At 38.7% G+C, this 27,481-nt stretch overlaps 1 protein-coding gene across 11 annotated transcripts in view; it reads right to left on the reverse strand.

Annotated features, from left to right (window-relative positions):
* FARS2 (phenylalanyl-tRNA synthetase 2, mitochondrial) overlaps window positions 1-27,481 on the reverse strand; it is a 230,627-nt gene that overhangs the window by 163,067 nt on the left and 40,079 nt on the right. For 7 of the 11 annotated variants that reach the window (XM_074544180.1, XM_005481703.4, XM_074544195.1 and 4 more), the window contains 2 exons: window positions 12,654-13,289; window positions 2,876-3,035 (listed from right to left, as the gene is read on the reverse strand). In XM_074544180.1, coding sequence (XP_074400281.1) covers window positions 2,876-3,035; window positions 12,654-13,274 — 781 coding nt within the window. In that variant the 5' untranslated portion in view covers window positions 13,275-13,289. Of the gene's footprint in view, window positions 1-2,875; window positions 3,036-3,130; window positions 3,211-12,653; window positions 13,290-27,481 lie in introns of those variants that run through there. The other 4 variants (XM_074544212.1, XM_074544210.1, XM_074544200.1 and 1 more) reach the window with 2 other exon arrangements.

Genomic DNA, 27,481 nt, shown 5'->3' on the forward strand with positions numbered 1-27,481 from the left:
AATCTCCCAGAGTGCAGAGAGCTTTTGGCAAGCTACAGAGGGGTTAGAGAAAGAACCATAGTTGAAAAAGACTGGCTAATTTATAAGGAAATTTTGGACAGCCTTGTTTCTAGGTAACTAAAATGAGAACTAACAGACTACCTACACTGGCAGAGCTGTATGGGGAGATGGATGTGTAACTTAAATTAGTGGATTTTAAGTGTGCATCCTATGGAGGTAACAGAAGAAAACTAAGAAAGGTGATGTCTAGGTATAGTATTTGAAATAGCTTCCTGACAGAAAAATTGAAGAAACTGAAAGACAGTTACTCGTAGAATGCAAAACCAGGCATGTTTGTAGAATGCAAAACCATCAGAAAATGCCCTAAGAACTACTTTACATTGACAAGTTTTCAAGACAACTGATTGGATACTCCAGAACTTTCCTCCTTCCCTAACATCTGTCATTCCTTTTGTGTGCTGGCAAAGCCAGAAAGACATAAAAGGACAAAATTTTGTAATAAGGGTAAGTGCAGATTCTATGAAGTCTATGACCTCCTCAGGACAACACAGTGATTTCCACACAACTTTGTTTTGTCAATGCTGAGTTGTTCAAATAGTGTGGCAGGAGCCAGGTAGAGCCCAACTGTCTCATTAAATATTATAAAAACTAATCTAAACCACCACACACACACACAAAAAAAAAAAAAAAAAAAAAAAAGGGCAAGTAAGGCAAGTCAGTGGTATGACCATATGACCTTTCTGCAGAGATTCTGCAGAGATCCTCAATCTATCATCAACCTGAGCTGGTAAATTCCCAGAGAAGCACTGCAGAAGCACAGCTTCCAAGTCCAGGACTTCAGGTACAAGCTACCTTATGCACAACTAACATGTACAGCAGGCTCAGTCTACAATCCAAACAATCTGCCTACAATAAACAGTTGACTGTATGACAATGCAACATTTCAGTCACTTACTGCAGTTGTGCTCATGCTATCCTGCTAGAAAAGATGTGCAACTTCACTACAATATTCTGCTGACAGTTCAGGTTGTAAAGAATACAAATGATACCAAGGATAAAGGAATGAAATTTTTATGTTTAACAGAATATGGTGCCTTATGAAATACCCACATATAGGAAAAACAAACATTTTCCAAGAGCAACACATTTAAACACATTTTAAATATTAAGTTAAAATTTATAGGAGTCAAGATACAAAAAGTAATCAAGAGTACCATGTAAAGAGTAAAATGCTAGTTAAAAGATGACAGCTATCAAAAGACAAATTTATTTATGTGTGCCTCAAGACAGTTGCAGTGCACCAATCTCATATACCTCGTGCCTAACATCAGCTTTGAATACTTTGAATTCCTGTATTTCCATGGATGGGGCAGGGGGGAAATACACATATATATATACACACATACATATGTAAATTTAAATATAAAACCATATTAAATTTAATTCAAACTATATCTTGTGTTTGTATTCCAGGAAAAATGTTGGGGGTATAGAAATAGAAAACTCCAACAGTAAAAAGGTGGCATCACCTCTAGTTTGTACATTTTAAATAATTTATGAATATATTTTAATGTCTTTATAGCTAATGGGTGGACTGTATGACAACTAGTAATAGCCAACATGCTGAAGCTTAAAGTGCAGTATCTGTCAACAGTTAGAGAAGGATGCCACTGCAGTCTGAGATACCACTAATGACTCTGAGAAACTGCTCACTTTAAACATCCTCAGCATCTGAGGTTGATCTAAGTGTATCCTTTTACTGCTACCCACTTTCATCCCAATTTTGTATGTCAAAAGGTCACTGTTAAGTAAAATACAGCTACAAGAGGCTTTGAGCTGAGGAACTTCAAAATTTTTGTTCAGGTGGAATAGAACAGTAACTGGTAAAAGTTTTGCATGCTATAAGTTAACTTGAAAAATTCAGAAAAATATTCAGGCAGTCATATCTAGAACTTGGAATCATTATCAATCCACTCTTGTAACTACTGCTCTAAGTGCAGTAAACATCTTAAAACACCTTAGAAAGTAGGCAAGATACCTCATGCATTCTAATACCATCCAGTATTTCCTCAATAGAAAAACGAATCAGCTCAGAAGAGCAGTCTCCTCGCCAAGAAATAACATTAATGTAGCAATTTTGACTCAGGCCATTTACAAATTCAGTTCCTGAAAGTGAAAGCAGGTATTTCTGAGGAGAGCATACTTCATTCATATACACATCCATTACCCTTCCTCATTCCACTGCAAGTACCAAAAAACAATTACTGTTCAGCTTGATGTGGACGTAGCAAACACGGCCTGCCCTCAGCTGGAAGGTTTAATTTATCCACACAAGGGATGCAGCACATGGACACATGCACCCCTTCCCTGCTCCTGGTGCAGGATCTGAGTGCTGCCCAGCTGCACCCAAGCTCTCCTGCACCCCAGACGCAATGCTGCACCCATACTCCATCCCTCCAGGGACACAGGAGGCCCACAAGGATAAAGCAGAAGGGGTCCTGCAGAGCTTTGTGCTGGAACTGGAGTTGCCTCTCCTTGCAGGACCCACCCTGTGCCTTCTGCCAGACCACTGCTTGTAGCTGGGTCTCCACACGTCCCCACCTGCATTTGTGCCCACCACGTTACTCTGACACACTGCACACCTAAACATTTTCACAAAAACCTGCTGAGTCAACAGAGGGTTGTGTGCACCAGTATTCAGGAAAACCCAGAGAGGAACGCCTGGCCTCTTGGAAAAACCCATCTGGCTATTTCGTATTACCAGCTGCCAACACAACCCCTAAGCCTCCTGTCTATGTTATGCAGCAAAATGTTTCTCCAACGCCCCAATGACTACAGGCATGAGCAATCTGGGGGAAAAGGTGCAAGAACCCACCGTCACCAAAGATGTGAGTCATGAGCTTCGTGAGCACTTGCTTCAGGTTGAACTCCACCAGCCTCACTGCCTCCATGGTGTGACACTCCTGCTTGTGTGCAGTGCGATGGCCTTGCTCAAACAGCTGTAAACCTTCACCATCTTTAATGCTGGAGAACAACTAGAACAAAACCACAAAAACACCGTGTTCTGCATCAGTCACCTTCTGAATGAAAATAGAGAATGAAGTTTCATTGATTTAAGTGGGACTCTTACCTGATAAGTCTACACTGTGAAAAACAAACAAAGACTGTGACTTTCTACAAATTCTGTTCACTAAATGCAGAGATGAATCTCTGTAAGAACAAAAATGTTCAAATAATTAAATCTGGTTTATTTCTATCATCAAATAATATTATTAGGTAAAGGAAAACAATAATTTACAAAATAAAGCACGTCTCCTTTTCTGATTCAGTTACTTTGGAAGTTACCATGCAGAACGAAGTACTCTGTACAGTGTATGTAAATTACACCCCAAAAACTACAAAACACAATGAACTCCATGGCATTTATCAGAACTTCAACTCTTTTAGTACTTGGATGATGTAAAAGAAACACCAAAACAGAAACAAAAACAGAAACACAAAACCAAAACAAATCTAACCCAACCAACCCCAAACAAAAAAAGAAGCCCAAACAAAAAAAAACCCCAAACCAAAAAAACAAACAAACAAAAAAGCCCAAAACAAACTCTAGCAGTTTAATGAGACTTAAACTGTTTACAGTTGATTCATCATGGGTACAAGTTCATACTCATTTAAGGACTACCATTTTCCTGTATGTTCCTACACAGCATCTTTTTGTGAACAAGAATTTTGTCTATGGGGCTTGTAAGGATTCATGACCTCAAGAGAGGGTTTTCCAGATAAGTTATGAAGCACAGGGACAGCTGTTTTGGGACGTGTCAGACTTGCTCTTCATTCAGACATTGCTCACCACCACATCTGCTGCAAGTTGAAGATTTCTGCTTTCTGCATATCCCCATACGTTTCTGGCCAGGTGATCCTGGCCAGATACACACCAGCAAATCTACATCCTTTCAGAGAGACCAATAAACACATTTATTAAACAACATTGTTGGAGGCTCTGTGTCCTGGGAAGACAAGCAGGCAATTTCACAATCTAAAGAGTATTTTTGTTGGAGATCCTTACAGCTGTACAAACCCCCCATATCTGGGGTGAAGTCTTGAGGGAAGGGAGAGCCAGTTGTGAAAGTGTTTCTAATGCTCTTTCCTACCCCTCCTCCTCTACGTTCCCCTAGTCAGTCAAGCACACACAGAAGAAAAAACATGCACTGAAATTTTCTTTCCCTTAAGCTTCCCAACATAAACAGCTCTTACTCGGGGGATGCCACCAATAGTGTGTAACCTTAACAACTCATGGATGACCACAGAAGTTGTTTTAACCACAGTTTGATGCCTTCAGAACACAAAATGCTCTAAACAAAAAGTTCAAGTGACTCTCTGGTATTCCACAAATGCTAGATACAATTAATTAGGACTAGTTTCTAGAACATTTCCTACAGACACAATGAATGAAGAGTCTGAGTTTAGACAGCAGGCGAACTAGCACCACAGTGGATTGAAGAAATACAAAGAAATGAAATCCAGTAGCATTTAACTTTGTATTGCTAGCCACAAGGAGATTGCTGGCCAACTTAGAAAACATTTATTCTCTTAATCTTCTTAGTGTGCTGCAGAAAATACTAAATCAAAAAGGGAACTAATAAATACCAAATAAAATTATTCTCCACCAGTCTAACAAAAATGCCTTTACTAACCAAAAGGCAGCAGCTTGACAAACAGAGTATCACACTTTTAAATAACAGATTCTTTATTCAAGTGCTCATCTGAAAGATTAAACCTCCTTCTTCTTACTGACATTAATCCTAGCTTGACTGGAACAAGAAGATAATTCCCACCCTACAACTAATTTGCTGTCAGCAAGGCAGATTGGTCACCCAGCATGTGGTTTGGAAACCTGGGGGAATTCAGAGAGGCCAGCATTAGCCTAGGGAGGATAATTGTCTTAGGCTCACCTGGTGGCCAGTGGAGAGACACAGGATCCCTCACAGAGGAACACAGAGTGGCCAAATTAGGTTCCTGCTCTGAACAACCCTACACAGGTAGCTATTTTTTCTATTGTCTGATTCACTCACTAAGCCAGAAACACCCTTCAGGCAACAGAGATGTTCCCTCTTTGGACCAGAATACACTGTATTTACACATTACAAGGCACATTTGTTATTTTGCCTATCAGCAGATTTTAGGACATGAATCTCTCTTCCTCCTTTTTCCCTTCACTCCTCGCTTCAGTTTAAGACTGGCTCCTCAGACAACTGAAAAGAACAGACAGTCTGGACACTAGCCTTCAAAACACAGCATACTTGTATCAACAAGTACATAGAAATAAGTTTCCTTACTGTTGTATTACTTCTGAAATGTTGGTATCACAATTACAGTCTAAAGCAAAATTCTATTTCAGTGTTTTATATCAGATGTGGAAACAAAATACACGCAAGAACCATTAAGTACATTGAGTCATAATGCAGCCCTGTCACCTGCCCGAGCCCTAATCCTGCCAAACCAGTCACAGGCACCATCTCCAAGTGCCTCCAAGCCATAGGTTCCTACTCCAAACCAGGACAAGGGTCCATGCAGCAGCGTACTGAGCCAAGCTGGGAGATGGATCCAGATGGGCAGTAACTCAGGAGAAGGGAAGAAACTGAGGGATGTGAAAATGGTGAAGTTCAGCTTAGTAATCAAATATCAGCACACTAGCAGCTTCAAGAGATGAGCTGGCAGTTGGAACAGGGCTGGGTCACTTTGGGCACAGGTATGACTCCAGTCCAGTTCAGATAGGCTCTGAAAGCACAGCCATAGGGAAGTCCCAGAAACAGGCAAGACAACAGCTCCCCCTTACAGTCAGGCACCAAGAGGCTTTGGTATTCTCCACAGCGGCTCCATCAGCTGCAGATGGGATTATACCAAGAGAAAAAAAAGAGATACCTTACAGTTGTATTAATATTTATTCCTGACTTCCCATTCACTGACATTGCTATGTCAATATGAGCGGCTTTAAACCGATACGCCAATTCCACTACTACAACAATTGAACTGTGCTAAGTACATGTCTTGGATTAGAAACACTTCAACATTTCTGTACACATATAGCCAGGAAAGGCAAAGCTTGAATAAAATGAAGAATCACCTACAATCGCTCCTTTTTGATGTCAATTTTTCTCAAGCACATATCTGAGCAAATGGAGGAAAAAAAAACCTAACATCTTGCATAAAACACTGACACATGCAAGACGACATTTTCATGTACATTCATTCCTTCAGTGCAGACTAAAACAGCATGCACTATCTTATTGTATTGAATACAATCAGTCACTACTACAAGCAGGAAAGAAATTTCCTCTAGCCATAAATCGAGTACCTATGTGTCTGTCTAGTGTAAGGACAAGAAGATTTTTCTTTGAGTGAAGGTGTGCAAAACATTGAATATTGGGTCTCCATGAAAAAGTCAAAAAAATTAACACTTACCAGGATTTATCAGCATATCTGACTGATGCTGCATTACAAAGGAAAAGGCAGAAAGGAATTGAAGTGACCTAACCATAAGGCATGAAGTTTAGTCAGTTTATCTCATAATAAAAATAAATTAAAATTTGATAACATGTAAGGGCAAGAAGACATGGAGTTTTAACCGGACAAGTACAAATAGAGCTATGGTCCTTCAAAAGCACACTCCAGCATTTCTCAGCCTGGCATGAAGGGCAGAAGTCACATTTGTGATTTAAACAAAGACCTCAACATTTCCTCAATCATTTAACAGACTTTTTAGTCTCATATCCCTTCATTATCCATACACTTAGTGTTCAAAATTAAGGGTCTCTTTGCAGGATGGCATCCAGAGTAGGTTTCAGATCAGAGAGATCCGTAACTATATCCTGTCTTTCCACAATTCAGTTGTGCATTCCTCCTGCCACTCATGCATTCACCAGTGATTAAGATGATGAATAAATCATACTCATGTACTTATACTCTGAGGCAAACCAGCATTTAAAATTACCTCTGTATGAGGATCTGCACATGACTACACCAAACCTTGACACACCAAATAAATTTTGTCTCACTGGCCCTAATAAATATCTCTAAAAATGAACCAAGAGCTGCATTCTGAATCCACTTACAAACAGCAAACACTTCTCACAACATTTTAAATGGGCTGTGGAACTCAAGACTCAACCAATGGATCAGGAATAATGAAGATGATGCCACTAATAGAAGGCTCAAAGAGAAAACCTAATTTAAGTCTCAGTCAGCCTCCAAGGTGTAACTATGCAGCCAGCTTCAGGTACCAAAGAGATACACAGCCACATGACAGAAGGCTCTTCACTGCATATCAATAAGGATTTTTGGGGGCAGAAAATGACAAAAAATTTACTTCAACCCACAAGCTTGAAAGTGATCAGCCCAATTTCTACATCCTTCCATTCTAGTTCTCCAATTACAGCAAAGAAAGGTAACCTCTGTTGTTTTTTGGTGTTTTTTGTAAGAAAAGAAAAAATTATAATGGTGTTTCCAGAAAGAAAAGTAACACTGCTACACAGACACCTGATATAATGAGACATCTATCATAAACTTCTGTTTTTGTAGCAGTAGTAATTCCTTGACTTTTAAGTACCTTAGACTTCCCAAATACACTTGTGGACATTTTCCTCTTTTTTTCTTCTCCTGCACAATTTAAATATTACACTGAATAGATTTAATGGCCTTGTTCTGAAAAGCTTTGTTGGTTTGTTTGGTTTTTTTTAGCTGGACAACAAAAAGTAAGACAAAGTCTGAAAAAAAAAAAAATGAAGTCTTTGCAGTAAAAGATGCACCCTCAGTTTTCAAACTTTCTAGACCATGGATCACTATGAAAATCTAACAAACCTTCTGATGCCCTTCACTGTCAAATTTTTGACTAAAAATAACAAAGAATACAATTTGGATCCTCGGATCAGTGAAGATCTATTTATTATGGCATGATTTACACAACACAGTTTGGAAAATACTGAACCTACAATGTTCACTACTTGGATTAATACCGGAGAAAGTGAAATCAGTTCCACCTAAACTAGCCAGGCTCTTCGTTGTGACCACTCAGTTCAACTGCAGCTTCAGGAATAAATTCACCTCTGAATAGTCCAGCAAAGTAATGCTGCTGCTCTTTTTTTTACCCAAGTGGATCTATGGATAATTGGACCAAATGCCTCTGCCCCTGTACTGGCCTTGCTGCTCCCTGTGAGAAGGAGGGACAGCTCCAGGCTCTTTGGGACCCATGCTTGGCTCACAACCCCATCTATAAGTTGTAGAAGGCTGAGAAGGGCTCCTCTCCTTGGTCATTTAAGCCTTTTAAAATATTTGTTCCTTGGTGCCCAGCTAAAAACTGCTATTATGACTCCCACTGACTCTCACAACCCTCTCAGATAAACTAAAAGCTCCAAATAACTCCATTAAATAGGTTGATCCCTGGAACTTAAATTGATTTACATTCCTTTACATATGAGGATTAAAAAAGGGGGACTGAAGACAGGAAGCAGCTCTTCTTTGATACAATGTCAGAGAAAAAAGCAGTGTCCAAAGCTGCAGTAACATATAGCATTCTGGAGAAGTCAAACCTAAAGACACGAGTTTTCCAAGAGGAAAACATAGCATGGCACTTGATTAAAAAAAAAAAAAAAACCAAAAACAAAAACATGCACATGAGTGGTCAAGTTCACATCATCCCATACCACTGGGGAAAGGATAAAAGCGACATCTTTTTCATTTTAACAATACACTAGGAATATTGCCAAGGTACTGAAGTATGGGAAGACAAGGAAAGGAGTATGTATTTAGATGAAAAATAGAAAAATCTACTAATCTCCTATTACTTAGAACAAGGGTCTTTACATTTCAGGATATAAACACTAGAAGCTACAATACTGACCATTTTGGCTTTTTTTTAACTATATATAGTACTTTGGAGGAGCAATCCTTTATTTGTAATTAGAATATTCGCCCTTTTTCCATTGCATTCTAACAAACAAGTTCTCATTTCTACCATAAGCATTTCAATGGAGAATAAAGATGCATCCCTACTACTTCTAGCACAAACAAGCCTGATGAGAGCATCATGGTTTCATTGAAACAACCTTGTATTGGCCTCCAGTGGAACAAGGTTACTAAAATAGAGGAGCAATTCCTAGCATCTGTTCCCCTTAAAATCTAAGTATAATTCAGTACAGACTATAAAACAGCATATGAAGTCTCCTTCAAATGTGTAAACATTTTTTTGTTATCAACTGAAATCTGTTCATTGACTGCCATTGGGTTTATATTGGCTCCCTCTTCTGGCTGACATGCACAAAGTGCAGTGTAGTTGAGATTTTTTTCTCTATGGATCTGCACCAAAGGCAATGGCATACCACGGAAATAATTTCTCTTATAATCCACCCAGGAAAACTGGCCAGTTCAAATCTGACCACAGCAGTATCAACATTGCCAATCCAAAATACTAACCAAAAGAAAAAAAAAGCCATACATCATAGAAGAAAATTTAAACACCAATTAGAAGAAAATCAGGAATGCTGGAGGAAGCAAGTACAAAAGGATATCATCCGGGGGTGCTGTTTAAGAAGAATGGCTCATTTTATGTTCAGAATTCTGAAGTAGATTTGGGAAGCTATTTTTGGTTTTAACTATTTATATCACTTAGTTTCTAACAGTTCTTCTATTACATTCAGAAAATAATCACCTAAAATATTTTTAAATATATTGAAAAATGTCTAAATTATTTTCAGATGCTCTTTGATAGCAGTCCAAGGACATTTTTTAAAAGTTCATGAGAAATTTAAGCATGAATTATTCTAAATTTTAGCAAAGAGTTAGTCTCCGAGACGGGAATTCCTGTAGTACTTTAATATTTACACTCATACTAAGCTGCAGAAATGCATCAGTTACCTGCCCATCTTTGAATTATAGATTACTTCTCTCTTTAAAAAGTAATCAACCAACCATCATGAAAAAATATATAAGCAAAAAACCAAATTGGTCACAAATATATCAGAAAAAATACTGTAAAGCTGCCAAACCCAGTTTGTTTTTCCAGATCTTGATTCAACATACTGACTTTAACTTTGATATAAAGAATTATGCTGAAGGATTCCATCACAGGACAGGAGTTTTAACCTAGTCATGACTACAGAATTAGGTATTCGTAAAGGAGACTCACCTTTGTACCCCTACATCTTTTGTATCCTGCCTAAAACTTCAGCTGAAGATGAATTGACTTTTCCCCCACAACTCCTAAACTGAGATCAAACACCAAATTCCTCTAAATCCAACTTCTTATAAGATCACTCTAGGCCTTTGTTTTTCTTCTGACATCTTCTTAGGTCTGTGGTCACTTAGACTGAGAAGACAGTGAATAACAAATGTAAAAAGCAAAAGAACAAATTAGAGCAGCAAACTGACAACAGCATGTAAAATTACTGTATTGGCCATAACATGAAATGTACCCAGGGTTTGTAGCTAAGAGCTAACAGTTTTTCCCTTGGTTCCAAAGACTCTGATCTTTGGTACTTGTGCAAATTTCCTCTCACCAGAGACTGTAGCCTGGTTAGGAATGAAAAGTGTGAGACAAGGGTAACAGGCTCTGACAGTCACACATTTCTGCTCAGTGGGTTACAGCTTAAACTTGAGTATAAATAAATGAATATCAGAGTATTTCTCTCATGTAGTATTACCTCTATTTAGTCTTTGTTCCGCTCAAACAGTTCCTTCTGGAATTATTTAAATGTGGATTATTCTGAACAGGCAACCAGAATACAAAACACAGAAACAGTCCCCAGTGAAATTTCAGAATTGCACATTCATTTTTTCCACAAGCTCTTGTGATTAAGACTGTAAAAAGGGGTATATATTGAAACACAAACTGAAGCAAAAAAGAACACATCAGATCATGCTCAGGTTTATAATTTTTTATGTTGCCCAATAAACAACACTTGTACTCATCATACACCACACCACTATTCTTTCTTCATCAGTATAGAATGCTCCTCAATAACCTCTCAATCATTTTCTTGGGGAAAAAGAAAGGAGAGAAAAGAAATAATCTCAACTGCAATGAATTAGATTGTTGAACACTGTATATTTCTAGATAGAACACATCAGTGAAAACATTTCTGCAACTCTGTTCCCAGTTACTCAAATCCTATTATTCAATTTGTAGAGCAGAAAGAAATAGTTTATCATTAGGACCAAAATTTCCTAAGGGGTATATTCATAAACAAGTAGTTCAATGATTAGATCAATCACACCCAAGGTTGCAGAAATTTCATCCTGCAATAACGCTGATGTTGTAATTTTGTGGCAAGTAAAATATTTCCATCTGAATGACTGAACTTCTGCACAAGTAAAAAAAAAATTGTGATGAACAAAAACAGTTAAGAAATTGTGTTTTCTTAATATAGTATTGTATACCATATACCCTGATTATATTTATAAAAAGACCTATGGGAAAAGAACAGCAAACCAACGAGGCTGGGTAAGTCTGCAGTATGTCCATTTTGTGGTTACCCAAAAAGCAGCTGCAGGCTGGGTTCAGCACCACCCAGCTCCCAGCACAGGCAGGTTTGAGCTCACAGCAGAACAGGTAGCAGCCACACAGGGTGGCAAAGTGCAGCGCAGGCAGCACCAGCCCCTGCCATCAGAGAGAAAAGCAGTGCTCTGTGATTACCTTAGTTTTCCCTCAGGCATCCAAAGGCATCAGGCTTCTCTGCCAAGCTCCTGTCACCCGCTGGCAAGCACATTAAAAATGGTCTACATCTCAGTATTATTAGAATAAGCTAGTTTTAGTTATAGAACTGTGAATTTGGCAGTATTGCTACAAGCATACACAAATTATACAAATCAATTACTATTTGGAAAACAAACTGGCTTATATTTACCACTGATCAATGATGCAGCAGAGTACTTAATGACACCCAGGCATTTGCAGAACATGCACGCTGTGCCAACAAAACATATAAACTTAAGAGTCTGGGACATCAACCTAGAGCTCTTCAGCTGATGCCTCTGGACTCTGATGGGTTTGGTGTGTATGCACACCACACACACAAATATTGGCTGCAATAGATGAATCCTTCAGTGCAGCTTTAGGATGAGTTGAAGATGGAACAATTCCCTAGAAAATGACATTCATTTATTGCAATTTGGCACTATTAAAAGAAAAAGAAAAAAGAAAAGTACAGTGAAAACTGTACTTTGGAAGTAGCTGTAACAACTGGCACCCAAGGAGTCCTTCAAGAATCAGTTTGATGGAGTTTTTGGTAAAGTGATCTCACCAGAAGTGAATCATGACAGAAACAGAATTGAGTTGTGCAGATCATTAACTGCACAAGTTGTTTCATTTCAGATTATACTTCACTATGCCAGCTTTCAATAATATTGTCCTTCCATTTTTTCACATTTTCCTAGGGAATTTTATAGTTGTTTTCAAAATCAACACTTTCCATCCACATTCTTTGCAAATTAGAAATATTGCTGTATGATAAATCACTCGATTTTTATCAACATGCAGCATATCATTGTTGCTGTAACATGCTTACATGCACAAACCTTGTTATGTGGCTGAACTTTGCTTGCAGCAAACACAAGACCAGACTTACCCCAAATGCCTTTCACCCCAGCTAGAGAATTCCTACCTCGTGGCAGGAGAAGAGGCGCACTCCCTCCATCTGATGGAAGACGGGGTAGTGGGTGCTATCAATGGTGTCCCGGCGGTAGACATCTCCCACGGCCAGAAAGGCGTCCAGGCCAGAGTGGATCAAGTCCCACTGGTGGGCTGATGTGTGTGCTCGTAGCATGTGGTCACGGTTCAAGTAGTAGTTATCCTCTTTCCTTCTGCTGGCATGGTTTTGTGGAATAAGTAAACTATCAAAATTCTGCTGGACTGTAACCACTGGAGAAAGACCGTCGTACACAGAAAAGAGCGGAGTCCCACGGCGTCCCAGGTAATGTTTGTAGAAGTGCTCCTTCACCTGCTCCTTGATTAGCCACAAAGGGTGATGTTTTCTGTTGTGCAAGTTCTTCCCCACCTTGGAAAGAATCTTCTCTGTGACATTGGTGTAGTCATCTTGAGGATAGGATTTACCAAGCAGTTCCACCGTATTTGAGCAGGGTGCGCTGGCACCAAAATCTGAAGGTACAGACTTGGATGAAGAATGCCTTGAATGGGTGGGAATTCCTCTTACTTTTACTTTTGATGATAAAGCTGTTGTTTTAGAATACTTAGCTACTCTCATGAATTTCCAGAGCATTGCCATTGTAAACTTTATGATCTAGAGAAAGAAAAAGAATTAAAAATATTTGAGTTAGGAACTGCAATGTTGCTGCAGGAATTGCTATTATCTTAGGGATGGATAAATCCAAATGTCTGCTTGATTAGCATGACAAAGTTCCCATTATAAACCACTCTTTTGACTTCAGAGGATGGAAAATACCCTTGTGGTCAAATTTCAGCTTGGATATTTTAATCAGTTATCAGGCTTCTGCATGACTGCACCAGTAATAACGACTCTAGACCTAGCCTGAACCCCATTCCAGATGATGCCCTTTAAAGATGAATAAACACCAGGCCTTCTTTGAAACAATATTTTTGCTCCAATTAAAACATGTGGCAATAAATTCATATTACTTAAGAGAAACTAGGAAACTTAACAGTGCCCTTCAGCAGTCAGAACTGGCTTACAACAAGCAATTAACTTATTGCTATATCATCTCCATTAGCAGAAGCTGCAGAACGTGTTCCACATCTACCTGATGCATGTGGCATGCACTATGCAATCATCACTAATTCTTATTTAATGCCAGACAAAACCAGTTTAACCTTTCAAACTACTGAACCACTGAGAAAAAACAGATGGCCAGACAAGACATATATTTATATATAAACAGCTTATTAAATTCTCATATGAGTATTGCACAAGATTCACCATAAAGACTGCATAAAGTCAGAAGCACTGTTAGAATTTTGCAGTGATCACAATGTTTCCATATTCCCCAGGATGGCTGTTTACACAGCTTCCACGGCTGTACAGGGGAGTCAGGCTTGTCAGATACCAGGAAGGCAAAGTGATGAGATTCTTCAAGTTGCCTGAAGAACTCGTTTCCCATCAAAGGGCCATCTTTACACATCCTCCCAGTTCACAGACAGGCCTTGTGCTTCATGTGGACACAACTGCATTCTCTGTAGAGCTCAAAGATAATTCCAAAACCAAAGAGTTTTGAGAGTGATGAACCTTTCAGTCACTCCATATGCATAAGCCCATTCTGAGATGAAAAATTACTTGAAGATCTATAGATGGGCTTCAGAAATATTAGCAAAGGTCCCAGTAAAATAATTAAGCATTAAAATTTGCTTATTATGGAACGGCATTAAGCAGAAGCATTACAAGTTAAGTGACCAGGGAAAGGCATCTGCTACAAACTGGCTTGTACTTCTCTATGAACCAAGAATTACAGGGCCACAGGTTTTCTGAGCGAAAGATTTTCTGCAAAAGTCATCTTAAAGAATTAGGGGAAGAAAGGACATAAGCAATAATAAATGCGCCACAGTCTTCAAGGGATGCAGTATTTAGGATTACAGTATCTGGCTAGCCTTCCACAGGAACATAAGGAAAACAAGTGTAAGTAACAAAATAAACAAGGTGAGACTATTTTTCATACTCTCATGCTTCAAAATACGTATGCAAATGAACAGACATAATAAAATAAAGAATCCCAGATAAAAACAAATCTGTAAAAGATAATGAGTGTGGTTAAATTTGGCTTTCTTTCTTCTGGCTTGTATCTAGAAGTTTTCCATAGGTCTTTTTCCTCAAGTCATTATATCTCAATTAATCAAAATAAAGGCAAGTTGGGTAGACCGAAATTAATCTTGGTGGGGAAGCATAAGATTACTGAATATTTGGTTTAATCCTTTTTCTGGTAGAATATCTTTAGAAATAAGTAACAGCTATAAATTTTATCTAGTTTTGAAACTTTTAAGAATGACTGCCTTTGGCAGGGAGGCAGTAAAGAGTTTACAAAGCTATTTCATCAAATTAGCTCTTGATCATTACTGAGAATGTTCTTCAATAAATGAATTCACACACATATCAGAAACCACTCTGATAGAGGCTAAGCAAGGAATGGTCTTACATTTTGAAAAGAGACCCCATTTTCCTGAAACATACGTTCTCCTTCATGGAAAGTGAGTTCTCATTTTCAAACAGCTGCTTGAAATACCCAGTCCTAGTCAGATAATGAATTCAGCTTCCCTTAAGTAAATATCACCATCTGCCCATACATTTATTTTTCTAAAAACTTCAATTCAAAACTTACACATAACCGTAATTTACAAAAACTCTCATAACTTTATCGTGATTCTTGTGATGTTTGCTGCTTTCTTAAATATCATTCCTCTGAGAATCAGACAACCTCACGAGAAGCTTAACTTTCACATAAACAGTTTTGATGATTATAAATTTACGGAAAAAGAAATAAGAACATGCACCACCAGTACTGGGGAGGCACACTCTTGTTTGTTTGTTTAAGACTCATTATTTTTAAGGGAGAGTCTATAATATACATCTTCAAGGGCTTACCTGATTATGCTTCAGTATTTGTAATGAGGAAGGCTGCTATCAGTTTCTGACAGAAACACTCTTTTTTCTAAGCAAGTGATATATACTCCTAACAAACCTGTACAGGAGAAAAACCTACAGATGAACTTTTATCAGAGTTTTTATCTTAACATTATGCCTGTGCCTTAAATAGTTGAATGGCATTATTATGTGCGTTAATATTCTAATCCAAAGTAAAAATTGAGCAGTAAGTAACATGAACAATAAGAAAAGTTACAGTTTTTAGATGAGTTATCCAATGTCCAGGTACTGCAAACAACAGCAAGGAAGCACTAAATGTGCCCCTAACATGGTATCACAACCAGAGTTCTAGAAACACTCAAGTCCTACAACAACACTCTGCTAGTTCCCTCTCCCACCACAGAGTCACGTATTCCTCTTTCAGAAAAATGGTATTGGACTTAGTTCAACTCATCTGGTGATAAGTTACATTTGGGCAGAGAAACCACAGAGAAGAAAGTAAAATATGTTTACACTCTGCAGACTGTACACAAAATCTTCAAACCAAAGTAATGTTTACCAAGGCAGAGAGCAACACTGGAAAATAAAGACATCTCTTTACCTTTTTCTAGTAATAAATACCTGGTGTTAAGAACACACTAATTACTTATGTTCTCTTATAATAAACAGAAATTTATGCATTTATGCTTATTTATGTCTGTCTATGTTTATGTAAACATCTGGAAAAGTAGTTTAAATGGATCATTTTCTTCCTTTATTTCCACCATGCTTTTCATTTGGCAGGGAAGCAAAACTGTTTTCTGTGCACGCTGACAAAACCTGAATCCCACAGCAAGGCCTGCCAGCCAGCTAACAAGAGCAGCGAGCCAAACAGCAGCTGCAGGTCCTGTAGCTGAAAACAAATACAGAAACGGGAAATAGACATCGAACAACCACCACTGGCATCTACCATCCAAAGATGACAAAGCCCTCCACCAGCATCACCAGCAAGTCCTGCACTCTGGGTTTGACAGTGGCTCTGGCTCACAGCTGGGAGCCAACACAGGGCTCTGGATGAAGATGTAGGGCTTTGGAAGCTGTTCTGCTGGCAGCACTCCGTGGGGTCTCTCAAAGCTCTGCAGGTGGACATGCAAGCACCAGGCCCAGCACCTCCTATTTCACACATCCTCAGCCAGCCAGCACCATGGACACATTTCAGGGTACCTCAGCAGCTCCATGGCTCAGGTGGCTGGACCTCGTCTCAATACTGAGATGTCTACTACAACTCTAGTCTTGGATAGGAACGACATCATACATTACTTGGAACTACGCTTGCACCTAGCTCATGCTTTTAAGCAGCTCCAAGGCAGACCAGAGGAAAGGAGGTGGCATCCACACCACCCAGGGGTGAAAAGGCATAAGAACAACCCTGTCCAGGCTGTGCATAGACCAGGCACAGATGTGACCACACCTGCCAACACCAGTCCTGTATCACAGACCCCGTGACATTTCTACAGCAGTTTCAATTGATGGCCAAGGCTCCTTCCTCCTGCACAGAAAACCAACCATTCCCCATGCAGCAGCCCAGCAGACATTACACATGCTAAAGTACACCACAGTCAGGAGCCTGACAACAGGGAAACAGCAGACAGAATACATCAGACAAAAAATACCATGGTTTTGGAGCACATGCAAAAGGCAGTTTGATTTGATAAGGGATCATACTGTTGTACTGTTAAGGGATGTCCTTTCATGTCTAAATCCAGGTTTCCATGTCATAGTGCAGCAAGGATTAAGACAGCATTATCACAGCTGCAGTGGTATTTGTCACAATTCTCCACTACCCAGCTGAGGCTTAGGAAAGAATCGTAGACTCAGTGAAATTCCTCCTTACACCTGCTTTGAAAAAGGAGGAGAAAAGAGGGGCAGTTTAGCAGCCCACAATGAAAGGAGACAGTGCTGTGCACCAATGTTGTTTTATTCACTCACCTCTCCTGGAAAAGTGGAAGGGGAACAACGCTCCTGTTTGAGCAAACCAGAGCCCACAGGGGCCAGCTTGTGGGGCCGTTTGCTCGGTGTTTGCATCTGTGAGCCAAGGGCACCCTCGCTCCTGCTGACCGCGATTCTCTCTGCCCTGTGCTTTTTACAGCTTCTGGCTGCAGAAACACAGATGGGCTACTGCATACATAAACCCAAGTACATGACGGGTTTGAAACCAAAATTCTACAAAGATGAGAGTCTGTCTCCTATCCAAGAATAGCTAATTAATGCAAGACTCTGAAGTGCCATGGAAAATGTTAGAAAAGTTGGGCTGCCACCATTTTGTGATGTGACAGCTTTTATCTACCGTATGTGTGGGGAGGGGAGTTCAACCAACATAGCATATGTTAAAACAAAAATTATAAACATATGTTAGGCTGCTAAAATTGGACATTTACCAGTCTGCTTAGCAATTTAGCTAAGCATTGAATTTTAGTTTTGAAAACTATGTAGGCATACAGCAGCAAATATCATTGTATTGCCATGACCATATCTGCCTTTCATAGGATATAACATAAATTGTTTTGCATGCAAAACTAATAACAAGCTCAGATTTTTAATGCTCATTTTAAAATGATGATACATTATTGCACACCAGAACAGACTTCTACTGAGCATGCTGGATTTATATAACACACTCAGACTTCTGAAATAGCCTTGCAGATAAATTAGAATGGATCCATTTTAGAACCTGACCTTCCAAGGGCAGAATATTATCAGATATCCCTGATGATGGCCAAACACCATTAAAGTACTTCATGAACTACAAAGCACTGGCAAGATAGTATAGCTTTCAAGTATTTGGCTCTTAATTTTTTCATGTACTTGGAGTTCATCTAGTTAATAATCTGTCAGTAAGTTCCAGAAACACACAGAATAACTTTTTATTATTATTTTGTTATTTTTCTTGACTGAAGCAAAAATATGTCATAAGCTGGCTGGCTGTCTGCTCTGTAATAGTGATACATTAGTCACAATGCCACCTTCGGCAACATTCTGAGGCTTGCAAGATTGAGAGAGAAAACTAAAAATCCTTTCCTGGGATAAGGCATGATCCTGCTTTCTCTCAGGGCTACACATAAGAGCTTCTTAAATATGAAAGGTATGAACAAGCATGCTCCTTTTCCACTGACACTGAACAAAGGCCAGCATCCCATGGCCTGTCTCAGACACATCAGCACCTGGAGGCAAGGACAGAAAATACAGCCCTCACTGCTGAGGCACACCTTCACCCACCTGCACCACTCCCTTAGGACTGCAAGGTGGGCCAAGATAACCACAGTGAGCAGCAAGCCTTTGGAGAAGGGAATGTACCTCTGGGGAAGCATCCATTTCAAAATGTCTTGCATCATCCCTTGAGCTCAGTCACCACCCATCATTTGCAGGCTGGATACTGCAAATTATGACAAAATGCTATCCCACTGCAACAAGTTTCAGTGCCCCAAGCAGGCCTCCAAAGGATGCTGCAGGCTCTGGTTTTTCTGCTAAACACTGTCACTCCAGGATTGTTCAGGTTTATGGATAAGTTTCCCACTAACTAAAAGGATAATGCTTCCAGACACAATTCAAGGCAAGTAAAATGCTTTTCAGTAGCCAAAACACTTGCAAACTCTGTAGCTGTGCTGCCAACTGGTACGAGACCATTTCAAAGACTCATTTAATCAGATTACAAGACAAGTTACAGTGAACTTGTTTTAAACAATTCAGTAGATTATCTACACACTGGAATTTGTAATCAGCAAGCTAATCAGGTACATCAAATTGCTGAATTATTGAGACAGTATACAATTTTTCAAAAGATAAACATATACAACATAGACTATTAAGAGTATGTAACATAGACCCTAAGATTTAAAGACCACAAGCAAAACAAATTCAGACTTCTGGGTGGGTGGAAAGGCACCAAACTCTCTAACATGCATAATTCAGAAGTATAAGGTGAAAAGCCTGATGACACAATTTTCATTTGGACTTCACAAAAGCAGATTAATAAAAACAAATTAAGCAAATTCTGAGGAAAGAAACTATGGTTGGAAAAAAAAATTATCTATATGCATGACAGAAGATCAAATGAAGGAACATCATCAGAAACAATATCTGTTTTTCTTTCATTTATATCTTTAATTTTTTTCCCACAAACTAAAACAGAGTTTGTTATTAACTGAAGAAATGTCAATAAGGCCCTTTAGTGGTAACTTCCAATAATGCATATGACTAAGGCATGCAGAGCTACTAAAAATTAAACAGCTGTGACCTGATCTCCTGCCAACATTCCTGTGTTCTTCCTTACCTCCACAATGAGACAAAACAGCTAAAAGTCAATGCCTTATTTTAAGGGAAAATCCTCATTATACAAACATATTTTGAATACATTACATTACAAATTATAGACTGTGAAAAGACAATGCAGAAATTATTCTCAAATGTGTCTACTTTCTTTAAATATATCCATTTTTCAAGGAATGCAACCTGAAAGAACGCTACCTTTGGCTGCCAAGGGAATATTCTTTTTCCAATGCCTTGAAAGTGTTGCCAAACAGTTTCTGCATTTGTAAATAACTGTCAGATGAAAGGGACAGAGACACTTAAACACCTATAAAATCCTCACTGCAATATTATCACTATTCCTTCTGCCTTCTTTTTTCCTTCAGTATCTGCAACTCCTTATGTGTACTTTTTTACAGATGCATACACCACAACAATTTTACTCCTGCAGAGTTTCATATAAGTAAAACTAAGTTTGTTTAGAAATTAAATATTAGCAGTATTCATTGCAGTGGGGTACCTTCTTAGTTCTCACTGATTAGCTACACCATTTGGGCATAATAAAACTTTAGAGACCTCATCCTGCCTTAACAGGAAGAGGGAGTAATATCATTTTAAAAAAAAATTATTAAATACCAAGAATGGGACACATGCAGACCTGGTAACAGTGCAAAAGACAGCAGGGAAACCCAAATTATTTAGACAGGACATACCAGAGGATGCATGAACCATTAAGTACATCCACAAATGAGAAAGTCTTCAGCTTTACCTACTGTATCCCCATAGTCATGATTGTTATTCCATTCTTCTGGAGAACTGGGGAAATCTATGACTTACCACAGATTTCCAGATGCTCTCCTTAGTAATACTCTAGACAACACAGTATAGTTAGAATAATTTAAGTAGCATTATAAACCAGCAAGCATAATTAGTATTTAAGACCCAGGAGTTATTTCATGGCTGTAATATGTATGTAATCAACAATATTTAAATCAAACAAGCATTTCTTAGGATGTTTCAACCCTAAGTAGCAGCAGGAATATTGCAAGTTTTGTATCATATCAATTTTCTATCACATCAAGCTTTAAAGAGATCAGTTTCACAAATTTGCTATCATCTTAAGCCAAAACATCACCAGAGATCTGCACCTCAGACCTAGCTGTGATATGAACTTGGTCTCAACTCAAGCTCTAACTCAGCTGTGGTATCATTCCTTGGTCTGTCTCTGTTAGAGAAATAATGAAAGTGTGAACAGACAGCCTTTATCGGGACTATGTATATTTCAACAGCCAATCAAAGAGAGAGACAAATATCTCTACAGATCCCCCTTCAGAATCAATAAGTCTCACAGACTTGAGGATGGATAAAGAAGAGAACATGTGGATGTTTGCAGTGGAGACTGCACTGCAGCACAGCACCTCCCAGCTGGAAAATGTAGGGTCACGTGTGTACAAATAAGTCATCTCTAGCTTGACCTGCACCATCTTCATTTATCTGTCATGGGCTCTGACAAAGCATTTAAGGAACAGATTAGAAGGCTCCTAAGAAAGAAACTACATTTCCCTGCCTGGGGCATACCACTTGTCTGAGGTTGGTTGGAACAGGCCTGAAATATTAACGAGTAAGCCATTTGTCAAGAAAATTATGCAAGAAAACTTGGCAGCCATACAAAGGGGTTAGCAATAAGATATCAAGCTAGGGAAGTGCACGCTAAGCACTTGAAAGAGAAAACAGGAAGGAAAAAATTTTTAAATCACTTTCATTTGCCTGTTCACATTCATAAGCTTTAGAAGAAAACTGTAAATTAATGAGTGAGTAAAACATCACACTCAGTAATAACAAGTACTAACTTCTAAAAAGGACTATGAGCTGCTCTAGGTCTAGAATTCATGCTTTTGGGTATTGATTCCTTCAAGACATTTCTCCTAGTGACATTCTTTGCAAATAAACTTGCTTACCAGGTAGCATGTGAGCTAAAAGATATTGTCATGACAGAAACAACTTAATTATTGAAATTTAACATAAGTAAGTGGGGGAAAAAAACCAATTTGCACAAGGGAAAGACACACAAAACCAAAAAAGCACATTATTCTTGAGGTTTCCTCACAAATCATGGTGAAGAAAAGCGAAGAAAAAACTGTAACCACTCTGTACAATGAGATGTTAAAATCTATACTCTCTGAACAGACTGAAGATCTAAATCACTTCCAGGAGTTTCCAAGTATCACTTCTCCTTAAGAGGAACTTGCAAAAGAAAAAGATTTAAAACACTTAGGTCAGACTCCATATTTATTTTTAATTTTTATATATTTATAATGTAAGTATGTTTTAGGGCAGGGTACGCTATTATTTTACATAGCACTCCTTCTATAATAAATTTGAAGGCTTAGTTTTTAAGTAGGCAGTGCTAGTTTTCTCTGTAAGCAAACCTGAAAAGCATCCAAAGCATCACAGTATATTAAAAACTAATCTAAAAGTTGCATTAAATATGATGATTGTCAAATAAAGCAGATGAATAATTTATTCTGGCTTACCAAAACATAGCCATAGTCACCTTGCCAACCATGTCCAACAATGTGATCCATAGGTTTAATCACTATTGACATCAATTGGACTCACAGACATACCAGAACAGTGTGATGCAGCAGCATTTAGACTTCCATTAAGCAGCACTATGCTTTTCCAAAGTATATCTCTACATAGGATCTCAAAAGTGCTTTTCAGCCGTTAACCAGTTAAGCTCTACAGTATGCCCATGGGAAAAGTATTGCATTATTTATACCCATTAGTGTAGCAGCTCCCAAGTCAAAAGCACTGTCTTTCAACATCGTGGCTTTCACCTTTTTTTTCCCCAAATTGTTTTGACTATATTGCCATTTTTCTCTGTGTTCAGAATTTTTTTGTTGCTTGCAATATCATTTTATCAACAGTTTAACAAGTATAACTGCTACTGTGAATGGAATCAAAATGTTTTGAGAGCAGCTTGCCAGAACTGCCCATTAGGAACTACAATGAACAGCTCAGAAAAAGTGATCTATTCTTATTGAAACAATCTTCTCCTTGAATGTGCAGATTTTTAAGGTTCAAATCTACATTCCTTGAGCAAGAATTACAGAGCCATTGCTCTGCTTGCATTGTGGCTCAAACTTCAATGTTATCGTAATTACAATTATGTTTTTAGCTTGATCAGGAGAGATCAACTGTAGAGATAGAAGAAACTCAAGGTGGATGGTATAAGGAAGGATATATAAATGAAGCTTTATTGAGGCAAACAGGGAAATGCAAAACTGGGTGGACTGACCGTTGCTGCTCTATCTGTTCCATGGCAGGGTTGGCCTAAAATGCAGCATGGCATTCACAAACTGTAGATTCACAAAAAAACTCTAGATAGTATTTCAGTTGTAGTCACAGTTCACCAAAAGGACAGCATTTACTCCAAGGAAGAAATTATATGATAGAAGCAAAGAATTACTAAGATTGGCAGCCTGCTCCAGCGCTCTGCCACCTGAAACTTAAAGAAGTTCTTCCTCACGTTGAGATGGAACTTCTTGTATTTTATTTTATGGCCACTGCTCCTCATCCTGTCATTGGACAGCACTGAAAAGAGTCTGACACCATCCTCTTGGCACCTGCCTTTTTGACATTTCTATGCATTATTGAGATGCCCTCTCAGTCTTTTCTCCTCCAGACTAAACAGGACCAGATACCACGGTCTGCCCTCATAAAAGATGCTCCAGACCCCAAATCATCTTTGCGGCACTCCACTGGAGCCTCTCCAGGAGCTCCTTGTCTCTCCTGTACTGAGGAGCCCAGAAACGCGCACAGCATTCCAGATGTGGCTTCACCAGGGCCAAGCAGAGGGGCAGGATCACCTCCCCCAACCTGCTGGCCACTCTTCCTGATGCACCCCAGGATAACACTGGCCCTCCTGGCTGTGAGAGCACTGTTGGCTCATGGTCCACTTGTCATCTACCAAACTCTGTTTGTGAGTGACCTCTTTTGGGGAAGTTTCACACTGTACCTAACCCCACTGCTGCTTTCACCTCAGTGATTTAGCAGAGTGAATCATGTCAGCCTCCCAGGCTGGCCAGGGAAAACAGAATTACATGGGAGGCAGTCTCTCCTGTATCACTTGAGAGAACTAACAGAGTCATCTGAGATTCAAACACATTACAAGATCTAAAGCAAGCAATTAAGAGTCTTTTAGTCATATTTACCAGTGAAAACATGGCCAAAAGCCACAGCACATCATCAGTCTCATGATTTGGCTCTGCAGGGGCCAAAATGTTTCATACCAGCCTGGCACAGGAGCCAGCATTTGCTCAACCAGCTCAGCAGAGCTCACACAAGGCCCACAACAGCTTCAGAGTAAAGGAAAAAGAAAGCAAATCTCACCAATGTCATGAAACAGCCAGAGGATGCCTACTACACCATGCCTTGTTACCACTACAGTAGCCCTTGAATCCAGGAAGACTAAAGACAAAATATGAAGATACAGCACATGAAAGGGAAATTGTCATGCCTGGTGCTGCCAGCATGGGCAATCAGAAAGAAATGTGAGGTCAGTAGTGACAGGTACTACATAGAAGTGCTAAATAATACTACATTATAATCCTTATGATGACCAGTGGGAAGAGGAAAATCAAATCCACAGTGTAATTTAAAAGCTTTGTAATATGCTTAGAAACCAAATCATTACTGAACAGAGATGCAGGTCTCAATGTGCAATAAGGTGGGAAACAGTGACTTGCTGAGACCAGAATCAACAACATGGGACTGAGAAGGCCACAATGAATTAGCTTTATGGTAAAAAGCTACGGCCACAACCCCTCTCCCCCACATAAATAAAAAGCCAAAAGAATACTACTACAATAAGCTGCAGATAAAGAAAATCAGATTTTATTTAGCAAAGAAAAGCAGAACCAGCATCTACACAATACCTAACTCAGCCACAGATTTATGATGCACGCCAATATTTTCTCACTGCAAAACTTTCATATTATGTTCCTGGAATTCCAGGGACCACTGCCTAGAGTTAATAAATAAAAATGATGGTTCAGAATTGTTTTCCTCTCCGTACCTGCTAGCTCAAAGGTACAATTTCCCAAGTATAGGCTATAATGTAAGCAACATAAGGACTGACTCTGCTTTTATTTTGGGGGTATTTTTCTCTGTAGTTATCTTATTTGGTCTTAAAAAATATTAACTTTATTCCCATGTCACTACTTCATTTATACTCAAAGAATCAAAAGACTTACAGGAAGTTTGTCCAGTTTACAATATGATACAACAAAATCTGGCCTTGCATAGCACATCATCTCATTTTCTATGCAGCATTAAAATATTAATATTGGACACTACTTTTGAGGCTGAGTAGACAAAATCATATTTATCACATCTGATCAACCCAATTCATCTACAAATCTACTGAATACCTGAACTTGCAATTTATTCAAAAACATGTAAGCAAAACTGCAACGATTTCTATGCATAATTGCACAAACATCTAACTTCAGTATCTCTAAATTAAATTTGCATGTGGCACTTTCATTTTTGTAAATTACAGCTAAACACTTCCAGTTGTTTACATGTTTCTACCCCACCAGCCAAGGATGAAAAGTCTCAGGATGAAGGTTTTTTAATTCTGAAAGTAAAATCTGCTATTCTGGACCTTTCTGGCATTTCATTTCTGCCATTCCAATGCATTTACTGGCATTTGGGCTAGAAACTCTCCTTTTCCACTTCCTCTCTCTGTCATCTGCTGGGAGACAGAGAAATAATTAGATTGACTCAAGCAGGTCTGATTGCTTTCTGTGTGTGGTTCACTTCTTGACACCAGAGAGAGGAGCTGTGATAAATAAGGATCAATAGACTGGATAGGAATGTTTAAATTTTCTTCAAAGCTGAAGATCAATGCCACAAAAAAAAAAAAAAATTAACTTTTTGTTTAGGGCAAGTTATTTAGCAAAAAAAGTTCAGTGAGTTTACTGTGCAGCAAAGTTTACCAAAGAGTTGTGAAGACTAGAATTTAAACAAAATGAAACTGAAGTCAGTCTTTTCAGTTCTCATTTACTTCTTACTAGAAGCACAGCTGAAAGGAAAGGAAAGCAATCAAGGCATGATGTCAACACTTCAACATCAGTTCAAGAAGAATTATATCCAGTGGAGGGGGTCTTCAACCACAGAGTGTTGCAAAATCTTACATGAAATACACCATTACAGTCAGCACCTCCGTTCATAATTACAGGACAAGATCAAATACTGTGTACAGGCAGAAAAAAAAAACCAAAAAATTACCACCTCTTGCTTCCAGGCTGATGCTATTTAATTAAGATAGAGGTAGAGGAAAGATAGCTTCCTGTGTTATCACTGCTGTCATAGACCTGCTGTGAGCATTCAGTCTTCTTTAGCAGCACATGAATTTAAGATAAAATAACTATAAAGCACTCAATAAGACTTATTTTCCATAAAGTCTTCAAGCCAGCTTCTCCTCGCAGAAGAGTAGCAAACTAAGGAAAGCTCTTCTAACGTCTCTTTCACATAACTTCTCTGCTCTTATGGTTAATTGGATACCATGTAAAGTGGGTAAATCATAATATTTCATAAGAAAAACAAGAGGTAAATTTCAGCAGTCTTTTAACCTGATGCACTTTTTGTAGCACTTTCTACAAGTTTGTTATAAACTGCAAAATAAATAATAAATATATCTTTTGGTGTGTCCAATGATGACATATATTCACACTTAAGGCTGAAATTCACCACTTTGAGAAGGGTGGTACCCAACTCATTGCCAGCCCTACAAAGATAACTACAAAATCATGCACAGTTCTGACACCTGAATCCTGCACTGGATGTATCTCACACAGCAGGAATTTGCAGCTTAAGGCCTGAACTGGAATCTGTTTACTGAGAACTTTAGAACATAGCCTTTTTACATACCAGGTACACTCAAAAATATCTTGTGTAAATAAATAAAATTACATATCCTTAAGAATGTCCTGCATTCAATTGTTCAAATAATTACCACGTTCATCTACATCCTAAAGGTGTCCACACCTTACTCAATTTAAGTTCCATGTGCATCAAATCTAGTGTACTCAGTACAACTGTCATGCAAAATTCTATTATTGCCTTCAAAAACCACAAGTTTATTATTAGCAATCTGTGGGCAATTAGTGTAAATATCAGCAGACTTAGATTTATCTTAATTAGTGTTTCAATTCCACAGGCAAACAAGAAATCATCTGTCAAAAGAATACCAATGACTTTACGTCTAGCTGTAGTCATGGTACTGTGTTTGGCCCTCTCTCTCTTGGAAAAAAAAAGGGAATTTTACATTGAATTCTGCATATTTTTCAGTATGTCACATAATGCCTTAAGGACCTACAATTTACTCCACGACATGCTTCTTCCTATAGATACAAATGACACAAAACACACACCAGTGAGGAAGTGAAATATGAGTTCTGAAACAAAATACTATGCTTTGATATTTGAAAGGATACTTTCATATTTGTCTCTTCTATACCAACTGCAATCTGCATTGTTATAAGCATCCAGTAATTACAGGAGTCCAACAGAAGCCTGATTATTAAAGCTAC

Source organism: Zonotrichia albicollis, chromosome 1 (genome assembly GCF_047830755.1).
Source record: "Zonotrichia albicollis isolate bZonAlb1 chromosome 1, bZonAlb1.hap1, whole genome shotgun sequence".
Taxonomy (NCBI): Eukaryota; Metazoa; Chordata; class Aves; order Passeriformes; family Passerellidae; genus Zonotrichia; species Zonotrichia albicollis.